The sequence below is a fragment of the Aulonocara sp. 'chitande type north' Nkhata Bay genome, linkage group LG7 (genome assembly GCF_057382095.1).
Source record: "Aulonocara sp. 'chitande type north' Nkhata Bay isolate Kocher_YH1m ecotype deep benthic linkage group LG7, A_spYH_male_GT1.1, whole genome shotgun sequence".
NCBI classification, from domain to species: Eukaryota; Metazoa; Chordata; class Actinopteri; order Cichliformes; family Cichlidae; genus Aulonocara; species Aulonocara sp. 'chitande type north' Nkhata Bay.
In genome coordinates this window covers 17,283,666-17,305,682 of record NC_141350.1, presented here as the reverse complement: position 1 = coordinate 17,305,682, position 22,017 = coordinate 17,283,666, and the positions used below count along the sequence as shown (strand labels likewise).

Below are 22,017 nucleotides of genomic sequence, written 5' to 3'. Positions count from 1 at the left end.
TGTCTGCTACAAATGGGGATATTTGTAGACTTGCTGCCTTTCCTCGAATGACCACACGGTGTCAATCTTCGTGCACAGAAACCGGCGCACTGCTCATAAGGCGTGGACGACGAGACAGCCTCGTGCAAACCGTGTTCCACCACATCATAAATGTAAAAAAGCTATAACTGCTCTCTTAGGTAATGCATTTGGGATCTTCTCAAACATGCCTTGAAAGGAAATCGTCTCTAAAAGCACTGTCCCTTGTAAGACACCCTATAAATGACAGTAACATTTACAGCCATTCAGAAGCTATTAAGGTGGGTTTCTGGGGGGGGGGGGCAGGTAGTAAAACATCCTTTGCAGAATTATCATTGGATGGTAATTTTAGAACGTGGGCTCTGCTTGTCTTGTGTCACTTTTTCCATTCTTTGAAATTAAACGTTGCAATGAAGCCTCTGAAGGAGGAGGAAACATATGTAGCAGAAGCGGATTACCAGTCATCAATGACTTTATATACTGAGATGTGAAACATCTTCATACGTATCTGCTGTAATGTGCTTCTGCATCATATATTTCTGGGAACAAGCAATACCAGTGCTGTCCTTGGCATTTTGGTGCACAGGTCATATTTTACAGAAAAGTAATAGTATATGAAAACCTTTGAAAGGGCGTAGAGAAATTCTGAGGTCTGAGTTCAGTGAGTTTTAAAAAAAATTTATTCAGCATTGTGCTGGCAGTTGGCTAATGAAGGCTGTGTTTTTGAGGTGGATACCCCAGCATTTCTGTTTAGCATCTGCGATTGATTCATAGACTGAATATTTCAGTTCAGTCCTAATTTAAGTGAAGAAGAAAGTGCTACACACATTAGAAGAGCATCTCTGAACACACAACAAGTAAAAACTTGAAGCACGTGATCTACAGCAGCACAAGACCACATTGGGTCCCACTCCTGTCAGCTAAAAACAGGAAACTGAGGCTACAATTCACACAGACCATGAGCATTGGTCATCTAGTCTGATGACTCTCAACTTCTGCTGCAAACATGAAACTATGGATCCATCCCACCTTGTATCAATGGTTGAGGCTGATGGTGGTGTAATAGAGAGGGGGATGTTTTTTTAGTACACCCATCACTCCTTAGTTCCCACTGAACATTGTTTAAATGCTTACCTGACAACTGTTGCTGACCATATCCATCCCTTTATGACCAAAATGTACCCATCTGCAGATTGCTCATTCCTGCAAATTATTCCTGCAAATGAAGCTTTGTACACTGTACTCAAACAGCGTATAAATCTTTAAATCCTTGATGTTTTGTGGACATAGAAAGCAAACCTGACTCATTCACCTTTAAACGTGCGAATATTTCCTCCTACTTATCCACTCCTTTCTCTTTCTTGTTTACTCCCAAATTTGGAAATCTACTCAACATCTTCCGATAACATAGAATGAAAGAGGAAGTGGAAAAAATGATGCGTGACAGAAGAAAAGGGAAGTAAAATTACTTCTGTCCATGCAAAATAAGCTGACATTTCAATGTGGTATGGCGTTTTTAATCACACCAGGCGCGTCCAGTCATGCAGGTCATTGTGGGAGGAGAACTGATGTGTGCTAAATCTGTAAAATCAAAGTAGTCAAACTGAAAAAAAAATAAAAAGTGATTGTTGAGATGGAAAAATCAAAAGATCAGACTGTATATGAATAGGAATTTCATTAACAGTGTCTGCCTTCAGCCTGTTGGTGCTAAAACGTCAACTCCACTCAGGTTTTGGGTGTCTCTTTCCCTCATCAAGATGGTGTCAGGTCTCTTGCTGTCAGTGCCTGTTGCTAGCATCTGTTGGATCATAAATTTTATTGCCCAGTGCCTGCAAACACAGAATTTTGCTATTAAAAAAAGGCCTAAATCTCTATTTCTTATTATTAGATATTAAAATTTTTAACCGTGGTGAATAGGTAACAAACAAGTTATGATGCCGGGGGGGGGGGGGGGGGGGGGAAGCTGTGCCCGCTTGTAACCGTTTGAAAATTTGAGTGTCAAGTGTGACTTTAAAGTCATGCTGCCAGCGTGTGGTGTTTGCACTCGAGCAGTGTTCACCGAGCTGTGACAGTTTCAGTTTTAACCTGCAAAAACACAGACAGAATTTGTCTGTGCAAATGGTCCCGAGGGAGGCCAAAAGTGGCAAAAGAAGAAGAAAAAAAAATGAAAGTTGAGGTTGCTTTCACTGTTCAGGCCACCTGCAGTGCTTTCACCATGTGCTGTTATTCAACTTAGTACATGTCAGGCATGAATGCATTTTGTTTTTCAGCCGCAAAATGCACTGAAACCCAATAACGCTCCCTTTCAGAGCAATACTCCTTGTTTCATATATCATTCCCATGCCATATTACTACACCTCTGTCACCTCTTTTCAGTTGTCAGCGATTAGCACGCAGGCGTTATCGTACTGTACGCTTACTGTAGGTGTTCATAGCAGAGCAGCAAGAAAATCTTTCAGTTATCCTCGTGCTCGGCGGCTCTGACTAGTCACGCTAAGCAGCATGGCATCATAAAGGCCTGGATTTCAGCACAAGTGTTTAAAATATTCAGCAGAAGGAGCGGGGCTGAGATGAAGAGGATTTTGTGCCACGATCAGAAGAAGCAGAGAGCCCGTTCATGCTGCTGTACTCGACTGTGATATCAGCACACACTGGCATGACCCTGTTTCAGATGACTTTCCTACTTAATGTCATATTACCCAAGCGGGACACAACACCTACGGGAGGGGAAGACCTAGATTGAGTTCCTCCTGGGTTTTGGTGAAAAGAATATTGCAGTAAATTAGTTTCAGATATTTCACCTGATTGGTCCATGGCAGCACAAACATTGGCTGAGAGAGTACGAGAGAATGTGTGCAGGAGCTTAAAAAAAAAGCTGCCTTGACTTCTTCATTTTCCTATCTAGATGGCTCCCAGCAGAGTGGAGTGAACTTTGTGCCATGCAAATGATAAAACTACACACTTTTGATAAAAAGCTGCTGGGTCTTTTCAACATGCTCTTAATTCTCATGGTTGGGGTTTCTGGTTTTTAAATCGACTGTGGAGAACCTTTGTTTTGTAGAATTACATACCGGCACATGTCATTTGTGCATCGGTGTTTGCGTTATAATCTAAAACACAGTAGGACCACAGTTTTGGGCTGCTCAGTGAACTTCAAACACTCCAGGTACTGGAGGTACACTCCAGTACCTGGAGTGGACAATAAGGGGAGTAATGTCATCTGTCCTTATTTCACAAGTACCCACACTTACTTAAGTGTTTGCTTATATTCTGGCAGCCTATCTTTATCTCTATCTACTCAATTATAGTAATGATGTCAGGCTGTCATAGAAAGCGCTCTCGCTGTCACAAACAGGTCGGTAACCAGACAACTCATGCATAGTGTGATATGCACATGCTCTCACTGCCTGGAGAGTGGTTATACTGTTTATCTCTAGTATCTGCAGGTGCTCAGACAGAGCATTTATTGATAAAATGAGTTGTGGTGGGCGCAGGCGTAGGATGCTAGGCTTGATCAACCAGTTGGCCTTGTTTAGGCTTTTATTTAGAGCAGTTCACTGACTGAACTACATGGCAAAATCCAAAAAAAGAAGGGGAAAAAACATGCTACAAAATCAGGACTGGAACAGAATGAAATTCTGTGTCAACTGTGTTGATGTTTCATCTAATTTCCTCTAGTGTGACAATGGGAATAAATCATTCATGTCCAATTTTCTGAAGTTTCCCTAATATGGGTGTCAATTAGTCGAAGAGTGCTGTGGACACAGCTTTACAGCCTGCAAACTGCGCTGCCGCAGGCAGCACAATGCATTAGCGCACGATGAGCTGTCAGAGAGGATTATTTCAGCCACCACAGCCAGCGAAGGGGGTGGGCACCGCTCTGCTGCACTAAACCAAGGAGAAAGAGTGGGCGGGAGACACAGAAAGGGAGAGAGACACACCGAGGAAAGAGGGAAAGAGAAGAAAGTGTCCGTTACACCGGGTGGATTTTTCCAGAGCACCGATGTTGGAACACTCTTCTGAGCTGGCCCTGGTGCAGAGTCTGTATGCCAACAGCATGCGCTGTCCCCCCTCTGCGGCCGGGATCTCAGTCAGGAATGAGGACCTGCCTATGAGGTACGTTGGGTTGGCCCCTCATTCAAATTTGGGCTAGCTTTTGTGGAGCAGCCCGTATTTGGACTGCCTCTTTGTCTGGGCTGGATATTGTCATAGGATGTATTGTTTCCAGCTGAGTCGTTCTCCCATGCTGTGAGAGTGTGCCTGTGGGCAGGGTAGTGTTCCTCTGGTGCGCCTATATGGTTTTCTTTTTAAACAGGAATCTAGAAGCCATGTTTAAATTGAACGCATTTTATAGTTTATGTCTCCTCAACTTCCCAAGAAAGATGTATCACTAAAATTGAATAAAAATGTACCTCCCTTCTTTATTTTTTCAAACTTCCTCAAGGAATTGTAGATTTGCATGAAATATAAATGTTTAAAAAAAAGGTGGAGGTGTCAGTGATGTAGGTGTTTGTCTTCGAACTGCACGGCCCACTGAAGAGGAGCAGTACGAGTGACTGGATGTCTGCTGAAAGCTGCCCAGGCCTCACTGTGCTGAGCCAGTCAAACACAACTGAAGATATCAATTATCTTTAAATGCAAGAAAAGGAAACATTTACATGTGCATTTGCATACATTCAGTGGAACTTTACACTGATAAGGCAGCGCTATATTTATTTAGTACATCCTGAAACAGTTGATTTCCTCTGCAAAGGAAAGATAAGATGAAGTTCACTCTCTCCATTTTGAGAGCACTTCAGCTGGTCGGCCATTCGACAAATGATTTCATGAAAGGCAGAGCTAAGAATAAGTGCACTTTCAAGTTAAAGGCGTCCTGCTTAAAAACACACGATGTGGCCTCTTTTTTGTTTTTAGTTGAAGCTGGCCTATTTTTACACCTTGTACTTTTTTTTTTTTATCACGAAAAGGTGCACATTTAAATGCTGGGTGAGTGGGCTCTTCAGCTCCCACTGCATGAGGGAGAAAACATTTGATGTAAACAACAAAAGGATGGCACATGTGGAGGATTATGATAGGATTAGAGTAGTAATCATCTGAGATTAAGAAAGACAGTCTAGTATTAGAAGGTGCCAGCAACTAGACATGACACTAGGCATGTAAAATCCAATCTATTAAACATCTTTTTAGAAAAAACAAATAGTACATACCAACACAGCTGAAATGTGTTGGATGCTGCAGATGCCTCCGTCTTAATGAAACCCGAATCTTCAGAGAGGTTTAGCGTACCTTTTGATATCAGCCCCTTAAGCTAAAGGTGATGCATGTTGCACAGTGGGCTCGTCCGCACTTATGGAAAAAGAGTTTGCATTATCACATTATGCACACAAGCCTCTTTCAGGCACTGTTTAATAGAGCAGACCCGACACTGGTGCCAGGTTGCCTTGAAATTGCTATGGATACAGGGATTAAGTAGGATTTCATAAATAGGATGTTTCTTAATGCTCACTATGAAGAATATTTTAGGACTGTGCAGCTGCTGAAGCAGTAATGAGTGGTTTGATAATTAGGCTAGCCCCCCAACTCGTCTCTCAAACAGCACTTGACAACAGTCCACCTCCCCCCCCGGCCCGTTTACCTTTCCCTCCACGTGTAGAGGCCTCACCTTGTAAGTCCGGCACAACAAAGGAAGATAGGCTCCCCCTCCCCCCTCTCCCCACCTTCTAGGAGATAACAGTCCAGCACAAAGGGGGAATATGACCTATGACCCTGAAGGGAAGAATGGATGAAGGCAGACAAGAACAGCTACATTTTTACCCATCTAACTTTTTGACTGGGAATTGATTTATGGACCGATCTGCAGTGCAAGGCAATAAACAACCTGGAAATAATCTTATTTATTTAAGTAATCCAATAAAAACAAAAGGCCCGGTTGCCTAATTTAGAGTGCTGGGAAGATATGGAAACAGGAGTGGCATTAGTGTGATTGATAGTAATAGCCTGGATACTATATTTAAACATTTTAAATCGCTCACCAATTGTGATTATTAGATCACTGATTCATTCTCAGATAGAGTCATTTCACAATAAGGCTCGACATGATCTGATTAATACGTTTTTTTGTTTTTTGTAAAAGGGTTGCAGAATGTGGGTCATTATTGGAATGCAATGGCGATGCTAGAGCAGATAAAAGATCGTAAACTAGAAAACAGGTTAGTAAACTCTCCATAGGGCACCACGTGTGGTCTCTAAAGGGACATTGCAGTCATTTAGATAGGGGTATTTAGATTGTTGAGCAACACGCAGCGTGTCTTTCGGACTTTTGTTGACGAGGCCACGCCTCTGCTTTGCTGCAGCTCGGTGTGCAGTGTTGACGGCGGCTCGCCTGAATTTATTTCGCTCGGAGACAGCGAGAGAGAGAGAGAAACAAGAAGGAAGGAATAAGGCGGATACCGGTGCCCTCGCGCTCTCTCTATATATCTCCCTCCCTCCCTCTCTGCAGTTTTAAAGAAGACGCCCCCTCCCAGCACCTGCTCTGCTTCGTCTTCTCGCCGTCTCACAGGAGTTGAGTGGACGTCGCTTTTCGTTGTTTAGACGCTGTGTGTGTTGTTCTTTTTTTTTTTTTTGGAGCATGACTTCGGCGTACAACCTGGATTTCCTCCCTCTCACCGAAAGTCGGTTAATGACTTCGAGCGACACAATGTAAGTAAATCAGCTAAAGACATGTGCCGAGTTCTCGCCTCGCCTCTTCAACATCGTAAACACAGACTGGCATTTTTATTTTTTTTAAGCAGGCGAGGCGAACAAAACAGTTGAGGGCTAGTTGAGTTAGCTAACGCTAGCTAAACGAGCAAACTGGGATGCTAACGTTGCTAATCACGCAAGCGGTGAGGATACGCTCACCTGGAGTTTAAGTTGCTAGCTTAACTTGGGTAATACAGGCATGTGACCACAATAAATTGTAGTTAAGTAAAGTGTGGCCCTGCTGCTAATCTCTTATCTCGTCACTTTGAGTGGAAACGCAGTTTGCTAACAGCGGTACCCGACGCTTGGGCGCGCTACAATAGTCAAGTGACATGTGCTTCCGGAGATCTCACGTTCAGTATCAGTCCAGAAAAAGAAACCACGTAGCTTTAAAAAAATATGCAAATAAATAAACATGATGCCCATTTTGTGCCCTTTACGTTGCATTAATGGCACAGACATATTTTTTGGTTGTTTGTTTTTGCTCTGACTTCGGGTTACTTCGTTACAGCTGATCAAATTCTCATTTGAAGTGCGGTCGATCGAAACAAACGGTGGATGTTTAGACGATCAATTGTCGGGCTTTGAAAACAAGCGCTTTTAGCAGACGAAGTGTGAGAAGTTGCTTTAAAGTTCCATAACACTATATGTCGTTGCCAAGCCGTTACTAATGTGACTTCAGTTTCTAAAGTCCAGCAGCGTGCGTGAGCCTGTTTGCAGGCAGGATACGGCACACTTACTCCCGGTCCCTCCCTGTGTCTCTTGCTAGCAGCCGAGCCTGCTAACATGGTTAGCTGCAGCTCACATGCATTTGTACCCCCCTCCTCCCGTCCATGTTGGTTATAGAGTGCTGACTTAACGATAGAAAACACGTGGTTTGCTACATTATTGAGCCATTAATGGAAATCTTGTGACGGGGCATATAAACAAGTGGGAGGAAAGGTATTTATAAAGTACAGAGGTCCATATATAACTCCCCACCCCGAAGGTAGTATCGACACAAAGTCAGCTAATCCTGTTTGACAAAAACATTTCCAAAATCACCGCCTGCTTTACGACACTGTTTAACATTTAAATGTTTGCAATTCCAGCAATGCTCTCTGTAGTTTGCAACAAAATGGCTGTTATTGCATGGTCTCACAAATGAGGAAACTCAACAGCTGAACAAGGATTCTTTAAATGTTTTAATCACGTTATCCTTTGCTTGTTGTGCTTTTTGTTTTTTGCTCTAGAGCAAACTATAAATTAAAAAGATTAAACAAGAAAATATTTTTGCTTCTAGTCTAAAATGTTGCACTATTTCTAAATGATTTGCTGATTGGGTTGTAAAACGCTTCATATTAAGTGGCCTTTTAAGCTTTTAGAAACTTTTTAAACGTGCCAGTAAACTGCAAATATTTACATTTGTGGCTTTGTGTGTTATATAAACTAAACTGATATACTGAGGATCAATGGCCATTTATGTGACAGTGATCGTTGTAGTTCCACCTTTTTGATATCCTGTTTTCTTGTGTAAAATAATGTGTGAATATTGTAAGGGGTTTTCCCCCACTAAATAAATTTCCCTCCATCCATTCTGGGCTTGTGCCAAAGGAAAATGACCACGGATATGATAAGAAATAACCAGTTCAGCCTTTTTTTTTTCTTTTTTTTTCTTCTTCTTTTTGTTTGTCTTTTGTGACTATGTTGACTGCATCTTGACTGATTTTTGTCTAATTGTTGACAGCGAGAATGGCTTTCGGGGCTTAAGCATGATCCTTTGGCAGCCGACACTGCCATAGTGCTATGTCAGTTAGCTAAGTGTCACAGTGATCCCTTTTTGTTGCGGTCAGGGAGTTGTTGATCTGTGTGAAGTCTCTGATCTTGGCGCTGAGTTGGATGGCTGCTCGGGCCAATTGTTCACTCTCCTTGCTGTCAGGGTGCTGGTGGATGAATGCCCTTGTAGCCAGATGTTAAAGGCCAAAAGAAGGACCACTCTGATCTGGATTGTTACTTTTTCCTTTTTTTTTTCTTTTTTTTTTTTTTGCTACTGCTGCTGTTGCTGCTTGCCTTAGCATGACAGTAACTGCAAGCCTGTCTGTCCTGGAGCCACAAAACACTCAGTGAGATCCTCTATCTCCACTGTGGGGTGGTGTGATCGAAGGTTGAGCAAATTCTTCTGCAAGCTTTGCAAACAAAAGACGTTGAGGCACAGAGTGAGTTGCATAAGACCACAGTCACCCACTATGTCCATGACTCTATCAGTAGTTGGCTCTGAAGTGATTAACAAAGAGGTAAGAGGTCTGTTTAAGCAGAAAACTATGGGATTAGTTAGAGTAATGGATTAGATTAAAGGCATTTGAGAATTACAACCCTCATTTGGTACAACCCTCATCTTTTGCATAGCATTGAGTATCTGTGCTTTAGATAAATTATAAGCTAATGATTGATCTATCAGTGATCACAGTGCAAGTTTGAATTTTGTGCATAATTGGAAGCCTTGTTTTAAAGTATTGTTTCTTCAATGTGCAGTATTTTCTGCAAACTCTCCATTGGAGCCTGTAGGGGTGAAACTGAGACTGAAACGGAAACACGTCTGCAATATTGTACAACGATAGTGCTATTAATATTAGTTAAACCATACTAGTGAAAGCTGTGATTTTTTTTTTTTTTTTTTCAAGATCGTTTCCACAATTACTGAAGTGGAAATGTTTACATTAATGGCGTGTATGGGTTTGTTTTTGTTTTTTAGTTCATGAGAACACACAAAAAAGCCGTATTCACCCATCCCCAAACCAAGGTATGGGCCACAATGGTACAGTAGTTGCTCCAGTTATTGTTGCAGTTAAAAAAAAGAAAAAGTAAAGCATTGAAAAATAATGGATTTATCTGATCAGCTTTTAGTGTGGAACTATTTTTGGTGGAAAATATCGCAATTATTGCAATAACACTAAGTGCAATAATCTTTTCTGGCATCGTTGTATTTTTACTCAGTTGTATATAGCATTTGTATTCTATTTTTATCTTATTGTATATTTTATTCTACTGTATATAGTATTTTATTCTATTCTGTACAGTTGTGTGTACTGTATTTATTCTTATTGTATTCTAATTTTTGCTTCATAACTTTTGCACTGTCCACTTCCTGCTGTGACAAAACAAATTTCCCACGTGTGGGACTAATAAAGGTTATCTTATCTTATCACACTGACTAAATTTCTTAAAACCAAAAGGAGGACTTATTAAAGTGTGGGACAAAAAGACGTCTGGCTAGTTTGTACATAAATAAGCTAAAGCTGAGTTAAGCAGACTAGCATTTCTGGTACCAAGGCAAATATCTGTTATTTCAGACATGTTCCGACATCTCGGGACAGCCCTGACAAACGCTGGCACCTTTCTCCCAAGCTTTAGCAGTATTTTAATTTAAAAAATGAGCAGTTGTACTCGGACTGTCAGTGACCTGATCTAACCACTGAAATTGATGTGACTATATTCTGTAACTAATCTGACATGTGTGCTTTTGATGTACACACATTTCAGTTATGGGCTTTTGGTAACTGTTTATCAGATAGCTAGAAATAACAGGAAGATAGTCTTGTCCCAGCAAAGGTAACAATGCCTTATCTATATGTGGAACGGTTGAGCTTACATGCTCCTCCTCAGAGGCCCATTTTGAACAAGGAAGAACCCTGAACGGGTAATTCCCCATCCCACGTAAGCAGGAACATCAGTAGTAGCAGTGCATTTGTGTTCGACCTTCTATGCTCTATTTTGATGATGATAATTTAAAAAGAAAAGAAAAAAGAACAGGTTGGATAATTAAAACGAGTTTTATCTCAATCAAAGCTGTTCTGTTTTCTGTTACAGGTTAGTGTAATGAATGTCAGAGTAAGTCACCACATTCAGGCAAATTGATTGTGCTTGATTGCTGCATTTAGTTGGCTGTTGGTCTCTTCACTTGAGACTAATTGCTGACGCTCTGTCTGACACTAACTGAGGAGAGTTTGTAGTTGCTCGTTTTGACTGTTCATGCAAGCTTTACTTTAGCATCACCATCTATAACCGCTGGGGACTCTTGGTGTGATTATGTAGCTAATGGGGCGGGCCTTGTCATCAGATGCTGGCCGTCTGTTAACACGCAGCCCACTCAGAGGCTGATTGAACACGTCCGTCTTCATCAGGGCAAATGCAACAATGAAATTAGGCCATTTTGAGATGAATTGGAGTTAATGCCAGGAGGAAAAAAAAGATTTCAATAATTTTCTCATCAGAACCACAGTGTGCTGATTAGGTCAGCCACTTGGTATGGAAATCAAATGACACACAGTTCTCCTGTTTCTGCCTTGAAGTTGTAAAACAATTTTTTGTTTGTTTGGGACCAAAAACAAGGAGTTGCATTGATTTTTGATAACAACAGTTATTCTGTAAATCCTGTTGTCTGTGGCCAGTCTTTTAAGTTGCATCTTCAAGCTGTCAGGAGTTTTTTTTATTTTTTTTCCCCCAGGCTCATTATACTTTATTGAAGCTATCAAAGAATATTCTGCCTTTTTTTTTTTTTTTTCTTTTTTTTTTTCTAGTGTTAGGGAAAATAAATGGAGTTGAGCGAGAGAGAGAGAGAGAGAGACTTTGTTCTACTTGACAGCTGTCAGAGATATTACTGAGGCATTAGAGGCATTCTGTGTCTCATTGAATCAGCTTATAAGGCCACTGGTTTCCTAAAAGGAAAAAACGGCTCACGATTTTTTTTTTTCTTTAAGGGTATTACTAGCAAACAGCTGTTTCAGTCGACTGATTTCTCTCTTTTCTTTGAAGCAGCATGTTCTTTGTGTGAACCTTGACTTTATTTCATCCCCAATAAAGTATTAAAGTGGCATGCTGCTGATTACCAGGTGATGAAATGAGTTTGGTCTGTCATTTAAACGGGAAGAGACTCATGGCAATTTGTAACATGTCTTTAGTAAGACTTGATCAATATTTTTATTAAAGCAACATTGTGATAGTTTGACATTGAATGTACCACGTTAGTGATTTTCTAGTAATGATAAAATGCTAGCTGGTATTTATTTTTAATGATTGATAATAGCAGGTAGTGAGATTGGTTTCCATCAGCAATGGTGGGGGGGAAAAAACTCTACATCATGTGACATTTGGTGTTGCTGTGACCCTCCTGAGGGTTTCGGAATGAGTAATGTCCACAACCACGAGTATAACCAGGCAAATTGGCTGGCCTTCTATTATGGGCACAGGAAAAGGTGTCGCTGGCATACTTGCGCGGTCAGAGCTCACCAACAGGACAGACACATGGTCTAGATAAATCACCTGTTTTTATGGGTGGCGCAGCAGTGGGCATGCAACTGCCGTGGCTCTGGATGGCTCGTCAGCTGCTGCAGGGTGTCTTGGAGCGCGACGAGCTGCCACAACGCAGGGCTGTTTGTGGAAGCTCAGCAAAAGACTTCATCACTGCCGTCTGGGAATACTCTGGCAGGTGGTGCTGGGAGCGGAGCTGGGCGGTACTGACAGAATCAATTGCAGTATTTATTTTAACCGGTACACTTGGAGTAAAGTATCGACATTTTGTGTAGGTCTAATAGTTTAATACAATGTTTAAGTGTCTGACATAACTAGCTTATTATAGTTACAGCCAAAAACCGAAACCATGTCTGAAAAGGCATCAAAATAGAAACTTGACTCTGAGAAGAAAAATAAAACTTTGTACTTGGTAAATTAAATAAAATGAATATATACAGTGAAGGACTTTGAATTTAGTCTTGTCCCAGTTTGATTAAATTTTTCCACACAACATACCTGAGGTGGTCCACCTGCTGAGGCTTGGGATCACTACATGACAAAGTCAACAACACCCACAACGTTGTCTTATATTGCATGTTTTGAACTTGATAAATTTTAGTGAAATTCAGCTCAGCCTCTGCTTGTCTCAACAAACACACAGATAACGGCAAAGATGATGGCGTCATAGGTGCAATTTACACTTGAGCTGCAACCTTGAGACGGCAAACAAAGATTGTTTCCCGTTTTCACAATCTAAAGCTGTGCAACACAATCAGAAGTGGGAAAAAATGTTGTTTTTTTTCCCCCCTTCTATCAACAACCAACTTGTTTTAAAACTGTGTGGCAACAGTGCATGTTAAACAAGTTGTTTAATTTGCCAAAATCTTCAAAACTGTCAAAAGCTTTGCAGCAGGCTGACAGCTGCACCACCCAAATTGCAGTAGCTTTGAAAAAACTTGAGTTTTGGCAATTCACACAAATCAAAATGTACAATGAGCCTGAGAAACTTTTGATCTTGGGGTGGTCAGTGTTCAGGTTGACACTTTGTAATCTAAAGCAGGCTGGATGATGTGATCAATAAGTGGGAAAACACAGCTGCTTATGTAGATATGCTGTAGATAATGGTGTTTGCTGTAGATTTTGTCATCATAAGGTGAGCGCGTGGCTCTTGCTCTTTGTACGTGGCATTGCATCAACTTTGCGTTTACCCTTCATCCATATTTCTTGTGGACTTCAAAGGAGTATAACAGGAATAACCACTCATCTGTGTCTGCACCTGTCTCTGTCCACAACATGGTTAAAGAGCAGCTTAAGATAGATGATCTTCTTCTGGGTGCTCTGACAAATTCAGAGCTATTTACCATTTGTAAGTTGTAAAATGGCACATCCTTGTAAAATCTACATTTAAAAGCGTTTTTATTTTTGACGCTGTAGCTGCCCAATGAATCAAATTTTAACTCCAGTTACTGTTTTCTTTGGCTTTCAGTCAGTATTAAAACAAGGTAATTGGGATTAAAATGCCTATTGTCACATTCGGTTTAACAAGTATGGTCTTGTTTGGTCTTCAAGTGCCCCACTTTTTGCTGCTCCCAGGGCCCAAATTGTCTGAATGACTATTTAAATGGAAAAAATTATGCTATTTTTTTTCTGATAGCATAATTGTGTTAAATAATAATGATTTTAATTTTTGCCATAATCAAGCAACCTTAATTAGCATGGTATAAACAATGTTGCTGTGCCTGTCATACCGATAGCAGTAATTAAAGTTACAAAGTCTGTCTGAATGTCTTGATTTTTCTGGTGTTGCTCCGACTACAGTAAAGTTGATGAAATTTGAATATGTATTTGTTTTTAAAAAAAAAACATTTAGGAAAAAAATGCCAACAGTGGTATGTCTTTACTTAATGCCCCAGTTCTTCTGACCTTATTGGACCCACGGTGAATGGATATCAGCTACATGTTTATTTGGGTTTTATACCAACAGGTTTTTGTTTTGCAAAACAGCTCTGCAGCATATGACATCACTTTAAACTGGTTTATACGTGCAAATGTAAATACTTAGTTCGCAGCAGTCACCTTTGTAATATTCATAGGTGACTGTACAGTTGTCAGCTCGGTTATGCTGTATGATGCAACATCATCTTGAAGCAGACAGTTTCATAATAGATTTTGTTTAGTTGAATTTTACTTCCTTGAATAATGTCCTAATGTGTATACTAAAAATGCAGCAGAATCATGCCTGAAGAATGTATTCTCACAGTCGCATAGCAGAAGAGCTATGCACAGCTGCAGTGGCTTTGAGAGTTTAATGAATGTAAAGGAGACGGTGTCATATGCAGCCTTCATGTTTTTGAATTCTGACACAGATCCAGTATTTTCAAGTGAGGTTTTCTCTGTGCTGTGAGATCTGAGCAAAGTGCCTATGGCAAAATGGCGTCGGAATGCCACTGGCAGAAATGGACAAATGGTGTCACACACCAGTACTGTGGCCTTAGCAGACGTAGCCTTCGACGTGTTCCAGTGCGTCTGTATGACTTGGTCCATTGTGCCGCAGAGGAACGGTGAATAGTGTTCTCCGGCATGGGGGAACAATATGTGATTGTTCCCCTGCTGTGGCAAAGAAGCTGTAGGTTACTCTCTGTACCATCGCCAAAGCGCCTGAGGAGGAGATGCACTGCAAAATCTCGGCCTGCTAACCACCGATTCTTGGAAGTTTAGAGCTTTGCGGTGCTGTTTTTGAGTAGCTGTTACATGCTAGTGGGAGGGGCCACTATCCCCTCTTTTGGAGAAGAGGTTTTTGTTTCACAGTAGTTCCTTTTGTTTTGTTTTTTTTTTTTGTTTGTTTTTTTTTTTTTTTTCCCCCTCTGGGAAAATTGTTTGTCATCATTCAAATGTATTGAAAGCCTTCAGAGGGAAGGGGCAAGGGCTAATTTGGAGGTGTGGAGTTGGATTTCGGGAGGAACACGAGCAGAAGTGTGATTTGTTAGCATGTCATTTAAGTCCTTCAAGGAGTTTGGTGTTTCTGCTGAACGGCTGGGTTCATTTTGCAAGAGATGGATGACTCGTGTTCAGAGGTTTGTGTGCAAAATAGTTATTTTAAATGTGCAAACATTCATATACTTTTTTGTGAGATTAGTACCACGGTGTTGTCCGTGTTGTCGTCCCCCCCCCCCCCTTTGTTTGAAATATTACATATCTGTAGTGTGCGTTGGAAGTCTTAACCTGTTGCAAGTTATTTCTTTTCCTGTGAAGGGCTGTTACTTCACCCTCATTCATAATTTCCAGCGCCTCTACCCCTGTCAGGAACAGTTTGTGTGTTTGATTCTGTGTGAGAGTGAGACAAAGATGCTGTAGTCACAGGTACACTGGTGGGTATTGATTCTCTGTCCCCAAAGCTTTCCCCAGAGGAAGCTGGCAATAATTTGTAAATGATATATTGTTTCAGCTTGCACTTGAGTAAACGCGTGTTTAAACGGTCACACTGCAAAATCATTTGACTTTTTGGTAGGAATTCTGAAAATGCAATACACACTTTTTTTTATTTTTTTTTATTTATAATACTAAAAACACAGTGTAACCTATTTATTAAATCTTGGTTTTGTCTCAGTATGTTTAGGTGAATGTTAAAAAAATAAAAGAGATGGTGTAACTTTTTTCTTTTTCTTTTAAAAAAGGAAAAAAAACTATAAACAGATATACATACATGGTGTATATGCACCATCTAACAGTTGGCGCCAAGAATATCCTGTCACGTGCTTCTAAATTAAATGACCTTAGTGACTTTCTAAACTTCAGCCTCTAGAAGAAAGCAGCATTATGGCTGTTTAAATCTGCCTGAACTACTGGCACTATTGTGACATTGCCTTTTTGCTGGAAGAATAACTCATTGAAGCTGATCATTTGCTCAGGCCCTTTCTGTGCCACTCTAAAATTTGCATTAGATATTTATTGTAGGGATGGGAATTGATAAGAATTTAGCAATTCCACTATCGATATCACTAATTAGATTCCTTATCGATTGTCATCAGGTTCTCTTTGGCTTAGTTTTGAGAGTGAAAACCGTTGCTTAAGCAGCAATAAAGAAATTACATTCATGCAACTTAATTACATGATGTGGGTCAAATGTTCAAAGAGGTATTTCCTCTTTGTAATCAGTGTTGGAGTCTTTACTCAAAAACGTCATTGTTACACATATTACACAGAACACTTTTCTTAAAAGTAATGCAGTACATTACTTAATTACTCCCGAGAGTAATTTGTTATACAACTGATTACATTACTTTCATGTTACTCAGTGCATTTCAGCTATTTTAATGTTTCATAATCACCATTTAACAATACAAACCTGAGGCTACAACCCCACACACCAATACAAATCTGTAATGAGGGCACATCTCTAAGATTTTTCTCTTAATAGAATACAAAGTGATTCTGCTTTAGAAACGTGAACGGGTAGAAAGGGAGGCTGCTCATGTGCTTGTTGCCTGTTGAAGCTAAGGGTCTGGCAGCTGGGGTAGGTATTCACTCGGCTTTCACTATGGGTTCTTGGCTAGCTTAGCAATAGCATGCTGTTTTGGCAGATGCTTGCAAAGAACCAAAGTTGTGTTAGCAGTATTATGCAGTTATTTCAGTCCTGCATACATTTGTCCACCATTTATCTTGTCCTTTCGTGCAATTTAAAAAAAAAAAAAAAAAAAAAAAAAAGGTGCATATCCATCCTCTAGACCAGTGGTTCCCAACCTTTTTTGCTGCCCCCCCCCCCCCCCCCCCCCCCCCTTGTTTTACACGAAAAATGTTCGTGGGTTTTGGTTTTTTTTTTTCCCTGTGTAATAATATTCAACATTGCTATCGATACATTTCTCAAATGCCTCTCTGTGCAAAATGGGTTCAAAAACATAAACAACTGTGGGATACTGTTAGTCTGTGATTTGAACTGGGGGAACAAATCGTGGCAGGATCAGCCTGATATTATTTGGATCCCACTAACTTTACTGTATAAAGAGCTCACATCTCCAAAATGTCAGGAGTAGTTAGTCTTTACAAGAAGTGTTTGTGAACTAAAAATCAAGAATGTGGGATACTGTTTGTCCGTGATTTGAAGAGCCCAGCGCGTGCTCCCGACGCAAGGGAAACTAATTCTGTCACAGAGACCTACCTTGGCACTTGTGTAGGTGAAGCCAAAGGGAAGATGTGCTTCATCACATTTTCTAGCATTTGGCTTGGAAGTAAGTTGGTTTGGAAACATATTTGGCGATGCTTCATCTCCAGCTTTCCGTTTGTGTGGGAGCCCCGTCAAAAACCTGTCAATGATGCTAGCAGTGTCCAAGGGTTCATTTTAGTTTTTTCTTACTGCCCCCCCCCCCCCCCCCCCCCCCCCCAGGGGGCGGGCCCCACACTTTGGGAACCTCTGCTCTAGACAGTGTCACTATTGCTTGCAAACAGAAATCAGCTGGTTGTAGTGAGTGTGAGAGCAGATAAGGGGGATCCATGGGAAGAACACACAATTCCAAGAAATGGGACTACTAGGAACCGGTTTTCTGCAAGAACCTGTTCTTAATTCCCATCCCCATTTATCATTATGTGACTCATTCCTTTAAGCTAAGCATGAAAATGAAATGAAATTGTTAGCTGCCAAACCGGACAGTACTTAGATGTGAGTGCAAGTAGTTCTAAACCAGATAATGGTAATTGTTCCTTTACTTTTTGTGACCTACTGAAGCAGTATGGTTATGATATTAAATTTGTTTAACCTCTGGCATACACATTACAAAAATTGTTTTTCATTTCTTTCTTTTTTTTTCTCTTTCTTTTTCTTCTTAGCAACGGCAGCAGCAGCAAGATGAACGGGTCGCTGGAGCACTTGGACCAGCCAGACCCTGACTCCATCAAGATGTTTGTTGGACAGATCCCCCGCTCCTGGTCAGAAACAGAACTTAAAGAGCTATTTGAGCCCTTTGGAGCCGTGCACCAGATAAACATTCTTCGTGATCGCACTCAGAATCCTCCTCAGAGCAAAGGTACAGTCTGGGTGAAAGGTTCACTTTCAGGAATAATTTGTTCTACTACCTTGCAGGCAAAATTTCTCCTTAGTGATTTAGATTTCAATATAAACGATCTGGCATATAATAATTTTATTTTAATTGAAAACATTGGATTATGTATCCATCCAGATTATCTTAAAAACCTGTTTTGTTTGTTTTGCCATATGTGAGGAGTGCACCAGTTGCTAGTGGGGAAAACTAGTATAGCATCTAGCATGCTAACAGCAGTCTGCAGGTATTTGAGGCGTGCATTGCAATCTGTTTAAATGAAGTGACACAACTGAAAAGCTCAGATGATACTTTCAGTTTCTCTATTGTTCACTTTCACTCTATATACCATCTCTAATAAGAGATGGACACTAATTAGGTGTGAAACTTTCTGGAAAACCTTCATTGCTCATAGATAAAAACAACTTGGTCTCTTAGTTGGTGCAAACCCCCTTCTCTCCTCATCTGCTTTCAGATTTTAGCACTTAGGCAATGCACTGCCTGTCTGCACATGCAGTGCAGCTGTGTTTGTGTTAGATCACCTCATATGCAAGCAGTTTTTTATTTCAGGGTTAAATAATCTTTTTTTAAATATTCATATATTCTAAATTTCCTCTTCTTTGTACAATGCAGCTTTAGAAGCAGCATTGTACAAAGGGAGTGTTACTTGACTGCAATTTTCCATTAAGACATCCATCGATGCGCTCACCTTAGAAATGGTGCTCGAGTTGAGCGATTCAGTTTAGGCTGCAATTAGAGGAGACGGTGAAGTGGAAGCCTGCTGTCTGCAGAGAGCTGCAAAGTGCCACTGGAAGTGCTCAGTCTCCCGTAACTAACTGCAGGTGAATAAAGTAACGACAGTTTCCTTGATGTAACTGTCCTGGGTCACCCAAATCTCAGTTCCCTTGATGGTTGGATGATTCGCTGTAGCTAAAGGCGCTAAACCACTCTTGGCTTTTAATGTGGTGGGAATATACTTGATGCTAAGCTTGAGTCTAAAAGGAACCATATTTGTGCTACCAGACACCGCCCTGGCAATCCAGGCCAGATGTAGTTGTTGTGAGGTGTTTGTTATGAATCACTGACACTACCTCGCTGATCGTGTGTGTGTTGCTGTCAACCTGTCTTTGGCTTGTTAACAGCAACAACAGTTGCACCGTCTGGAGAGATAAATGTCTTTCTGGGATCTCCTTTTCTAGTATTCTTGTAAACATCGGCTGCACAACTGTAATTTAAAAACAAAAAGGTTATATTATCTTGTAATGTGCAGACATTCTGTCTCAATTCGTTGCAGAAGTGGGTTTTTTAATTAATGAGTGTAACTTATCCTGTCTTGTGTTTTTTCTGGGTTCAGAGCAATATAGCAACAAAATAAGCTTGCAGAGCAGGAAAGATGCTAAATAGATGAAAATAAACTTGTGACATGGCATTTATTAGATCTGCACTAAATTCAGACATATCACAATTTCACCATTTGTTCTGAAAGAGCCTTGAGTATCAAACATGTGACCTGACATGGATATCTTTTGACTGGCAACAACTGCAGTGAAATGTGTAACTTTCTACATGTTAGAAATTGCACTTATCACTTTATCTGTTTGTGTTAATTTTTAATTTATTTATTTTTTTGAATAGATGTCTTACCTTAAAATATAAATACTATTTAAATTAACAGAAAGGGTGGTTATATTGGTCTGTCTCACTTGAGATCAAATTGGGCTGTACGTGGCCCATTGACTAAAGCGAGTTTCAAACCCTGACTTTATTGTGTCAAGGCCAAAACTGCTGGACAGCATGCCACCAGGAGAGCATTTGAATTCCCATGATAAGGGCCTTGGAACAGATGTACACACATGTAACACCACTAAATAATCCTACGAGTGTTTACAGGTGTACCAGAAAGTCCCCAGGGTTCTTATAATGCTGTGTGTGTGTGTATAAATATACACACAACGCTGTGCAGTTCATTTGGGAGGCTGAAGAGTTCAAAGCTCCTTATTGTTTAAGCAGCACCCCTCCCCTGCTCTATGCAGTGTCAGCTGTGATGGCCTATGGACATGTTAATGTATTCTATTAGATAATCAGGCCTGATCACAGGAGGTTTTTCACCCAGCCAAGTGAAGTTGAATGTGTTTTGCAACAACACCTCTACACTCAGTTTCACTGTAGGCCTCCTTTCACAGTAGTTTTGTTTCCTACTGCAGTTTCATCAATGACCTACTGATAGTCTGGCTGTTGTTTATTTGCATGCCACACAATGCCACTCTCCAACCAACTCTTATATAATCATGTTGCTTTTGTTTAATTTATTTGTTGAAAGTGCTGTAATCCTACTTCCATTTTTGCTTGTTTACTTTGGTGCAGATCAATTGACAAATCACCAGATTTGCACTATTTTTTTTTCTTTTTTTTCTTTTTTTTTTTTTTCTTTTTCTTTTTTTTTTTTTAGGTCATGCCTACTGCAGGTCATGAAAAAATCATCTGATGACTATCACGCCTCTCCGGATGGTTTATTTAGCTCCAGTATATCAGAGAACGGGCTTAGCAGTAGAGAAAGGGAGAGCTCAGCTGGTTGTGAGAGAGAAGGAGAGAGAGGGAGGGATAGGAGAGTGCAGCTTGATGCATATTAGAGTTCAACAGCCCTCCCCGTGGCCTGGGAGCTCCAGTAACAGCATAATACACACTATGTAGGTCAGAGACGCTGCAGTGCTCCACTTCCCCAGCCCAGTGAAACTGACAGGCTGGAACGCCACTGGCGGTCTACTGGGACGGAAGGATGAGAGGCTTTTTTTTTTTTTTTTTTTTTTTTTTTTTCCCTCTCCTCCCCTCCTAACGCTCTTTTCTTCATTCCCCTCCCCCACAAACTCTCTCCTCCCATGGTTTCTCTTCCTTGCTCTCTCCCACTCCCTCTTGTTTCTTTGTGCTGTTTTCATGCCTCATGTTTATATGTATGCACACATGTATGGGACTGGATTCTTATGTAATGCAGCAATATACTCAATGTAATGTGTTGGCCTGGGCTGAGTTGACCTGCCGACTGCACATCAGTGCCTCCTGACAGCCGTCTAACCCTGTGGTACTCTCTCTGGCTGTGTCACAGCCTTCAGCTGTCTCATTACTCCTTTGTCCTCGCTGCCAGCTCCTACATGGTGTATGTGCACCATCTAACAGTTGGCGCTAAGAATATCCTGTCACGTGCTTCTAAAATATGATATGTTGTGAAAGTACTTTCATCCATTTAGCATCTTTCCTGTTCTGCAGCAGTCATGGTATTACATTTAATGTCTGTGTGCTGTGTTTTTAATGCAGTTTTGTCTCCTCCCTCCCTCCACCCATTGTTTGTCCCTATTTTTTTTATTTTTTTTTATTTTTTCTTTTCACTCTGCAGGATGCTGTTTTGTAACTTTTTATACAAGAAAAGCTGCACTGGAGGCCCAGAATGCACTGCACAACATAAAGACCTTAAGTGGGGTGAGTAGGCACAGCATGGGCTGCTTTTAGCTGCTTGAGCCCCACTACATCCCCTATGCAGGCTGTGAGCTGTACGCTGGCCGATAATGAGCTCTCGGTTCACTGAACGCCTGTCTAGCCTGAGAAATGTCTCAACCCCCACTATCACTTACGCGACACTTAGGACCGGCCTGAACCTCGGCACACTGAATTGCTAAGCGTGCAGGTATCGGGTAAAGCCTGCTTGACCAGGCTGCAGGTTATTCACTGAGACACAGGACCCGATTGCCACAAAGTGGAACAAATTATTAATGCTTGTATTCATGAATTATTGATGCACATCTACATTTTTATTCCCCAAAATTAGAAGCAGGAAAGGAGCTGAAGGCAAGTTGAAGGCTTTCTTTTCGTCCTTTTTTTTTTTTTTTTCTCCCTCTCTCCCCCCGTTTTAACAATGCAGCCCGGTGAGACAGAATGTGGTCCCCTAATACTTAACCCGATCTTCTAGTGA

The 22,017-nt window shown here is 40.9% G+C and overlaps 1 protein-coding gene across 4 annotated transcripts in view; it reads left to right on the top strand.

The window, feature by feature from the left end:
* The first annotated feature begins 3,925 nt into the window (after positions 1-3,925).
* Positions 3,926-22,017, top strand: part of LOC147324931 (CUGBP Elav-like family member 2) — a 31,557-nt gene continuing 13,465 nt past the window's right edge. For 2 of the 4 annotated variants that reach the window (XR_015130244.1, XM_086299115.1), the window contains exons 1-3: positions 3,927-4,134; positions 17,848-18,044; positions 21,445-21,527. Coding sequence is in view for 3 of the 4 variants with exons in the window: in XM_086299115.1 (XP_086155241.1) it covers positions 4,022-4,134; positions 17,848-18,044; positions 21,445-21,527 (393 nt within the window). In the remaining variant the exon portion in view is untranslated. Of the gene's footprint in view, positions 4,135-6,161; positions 6,718-17,847; positions 18,045-21,444; positions 21,528-22,017 lie in introns of those variants that run through there. The other 2 variants (XM_086299116.1, XM_086299118.1) reach the window with 2 other exon arrangements.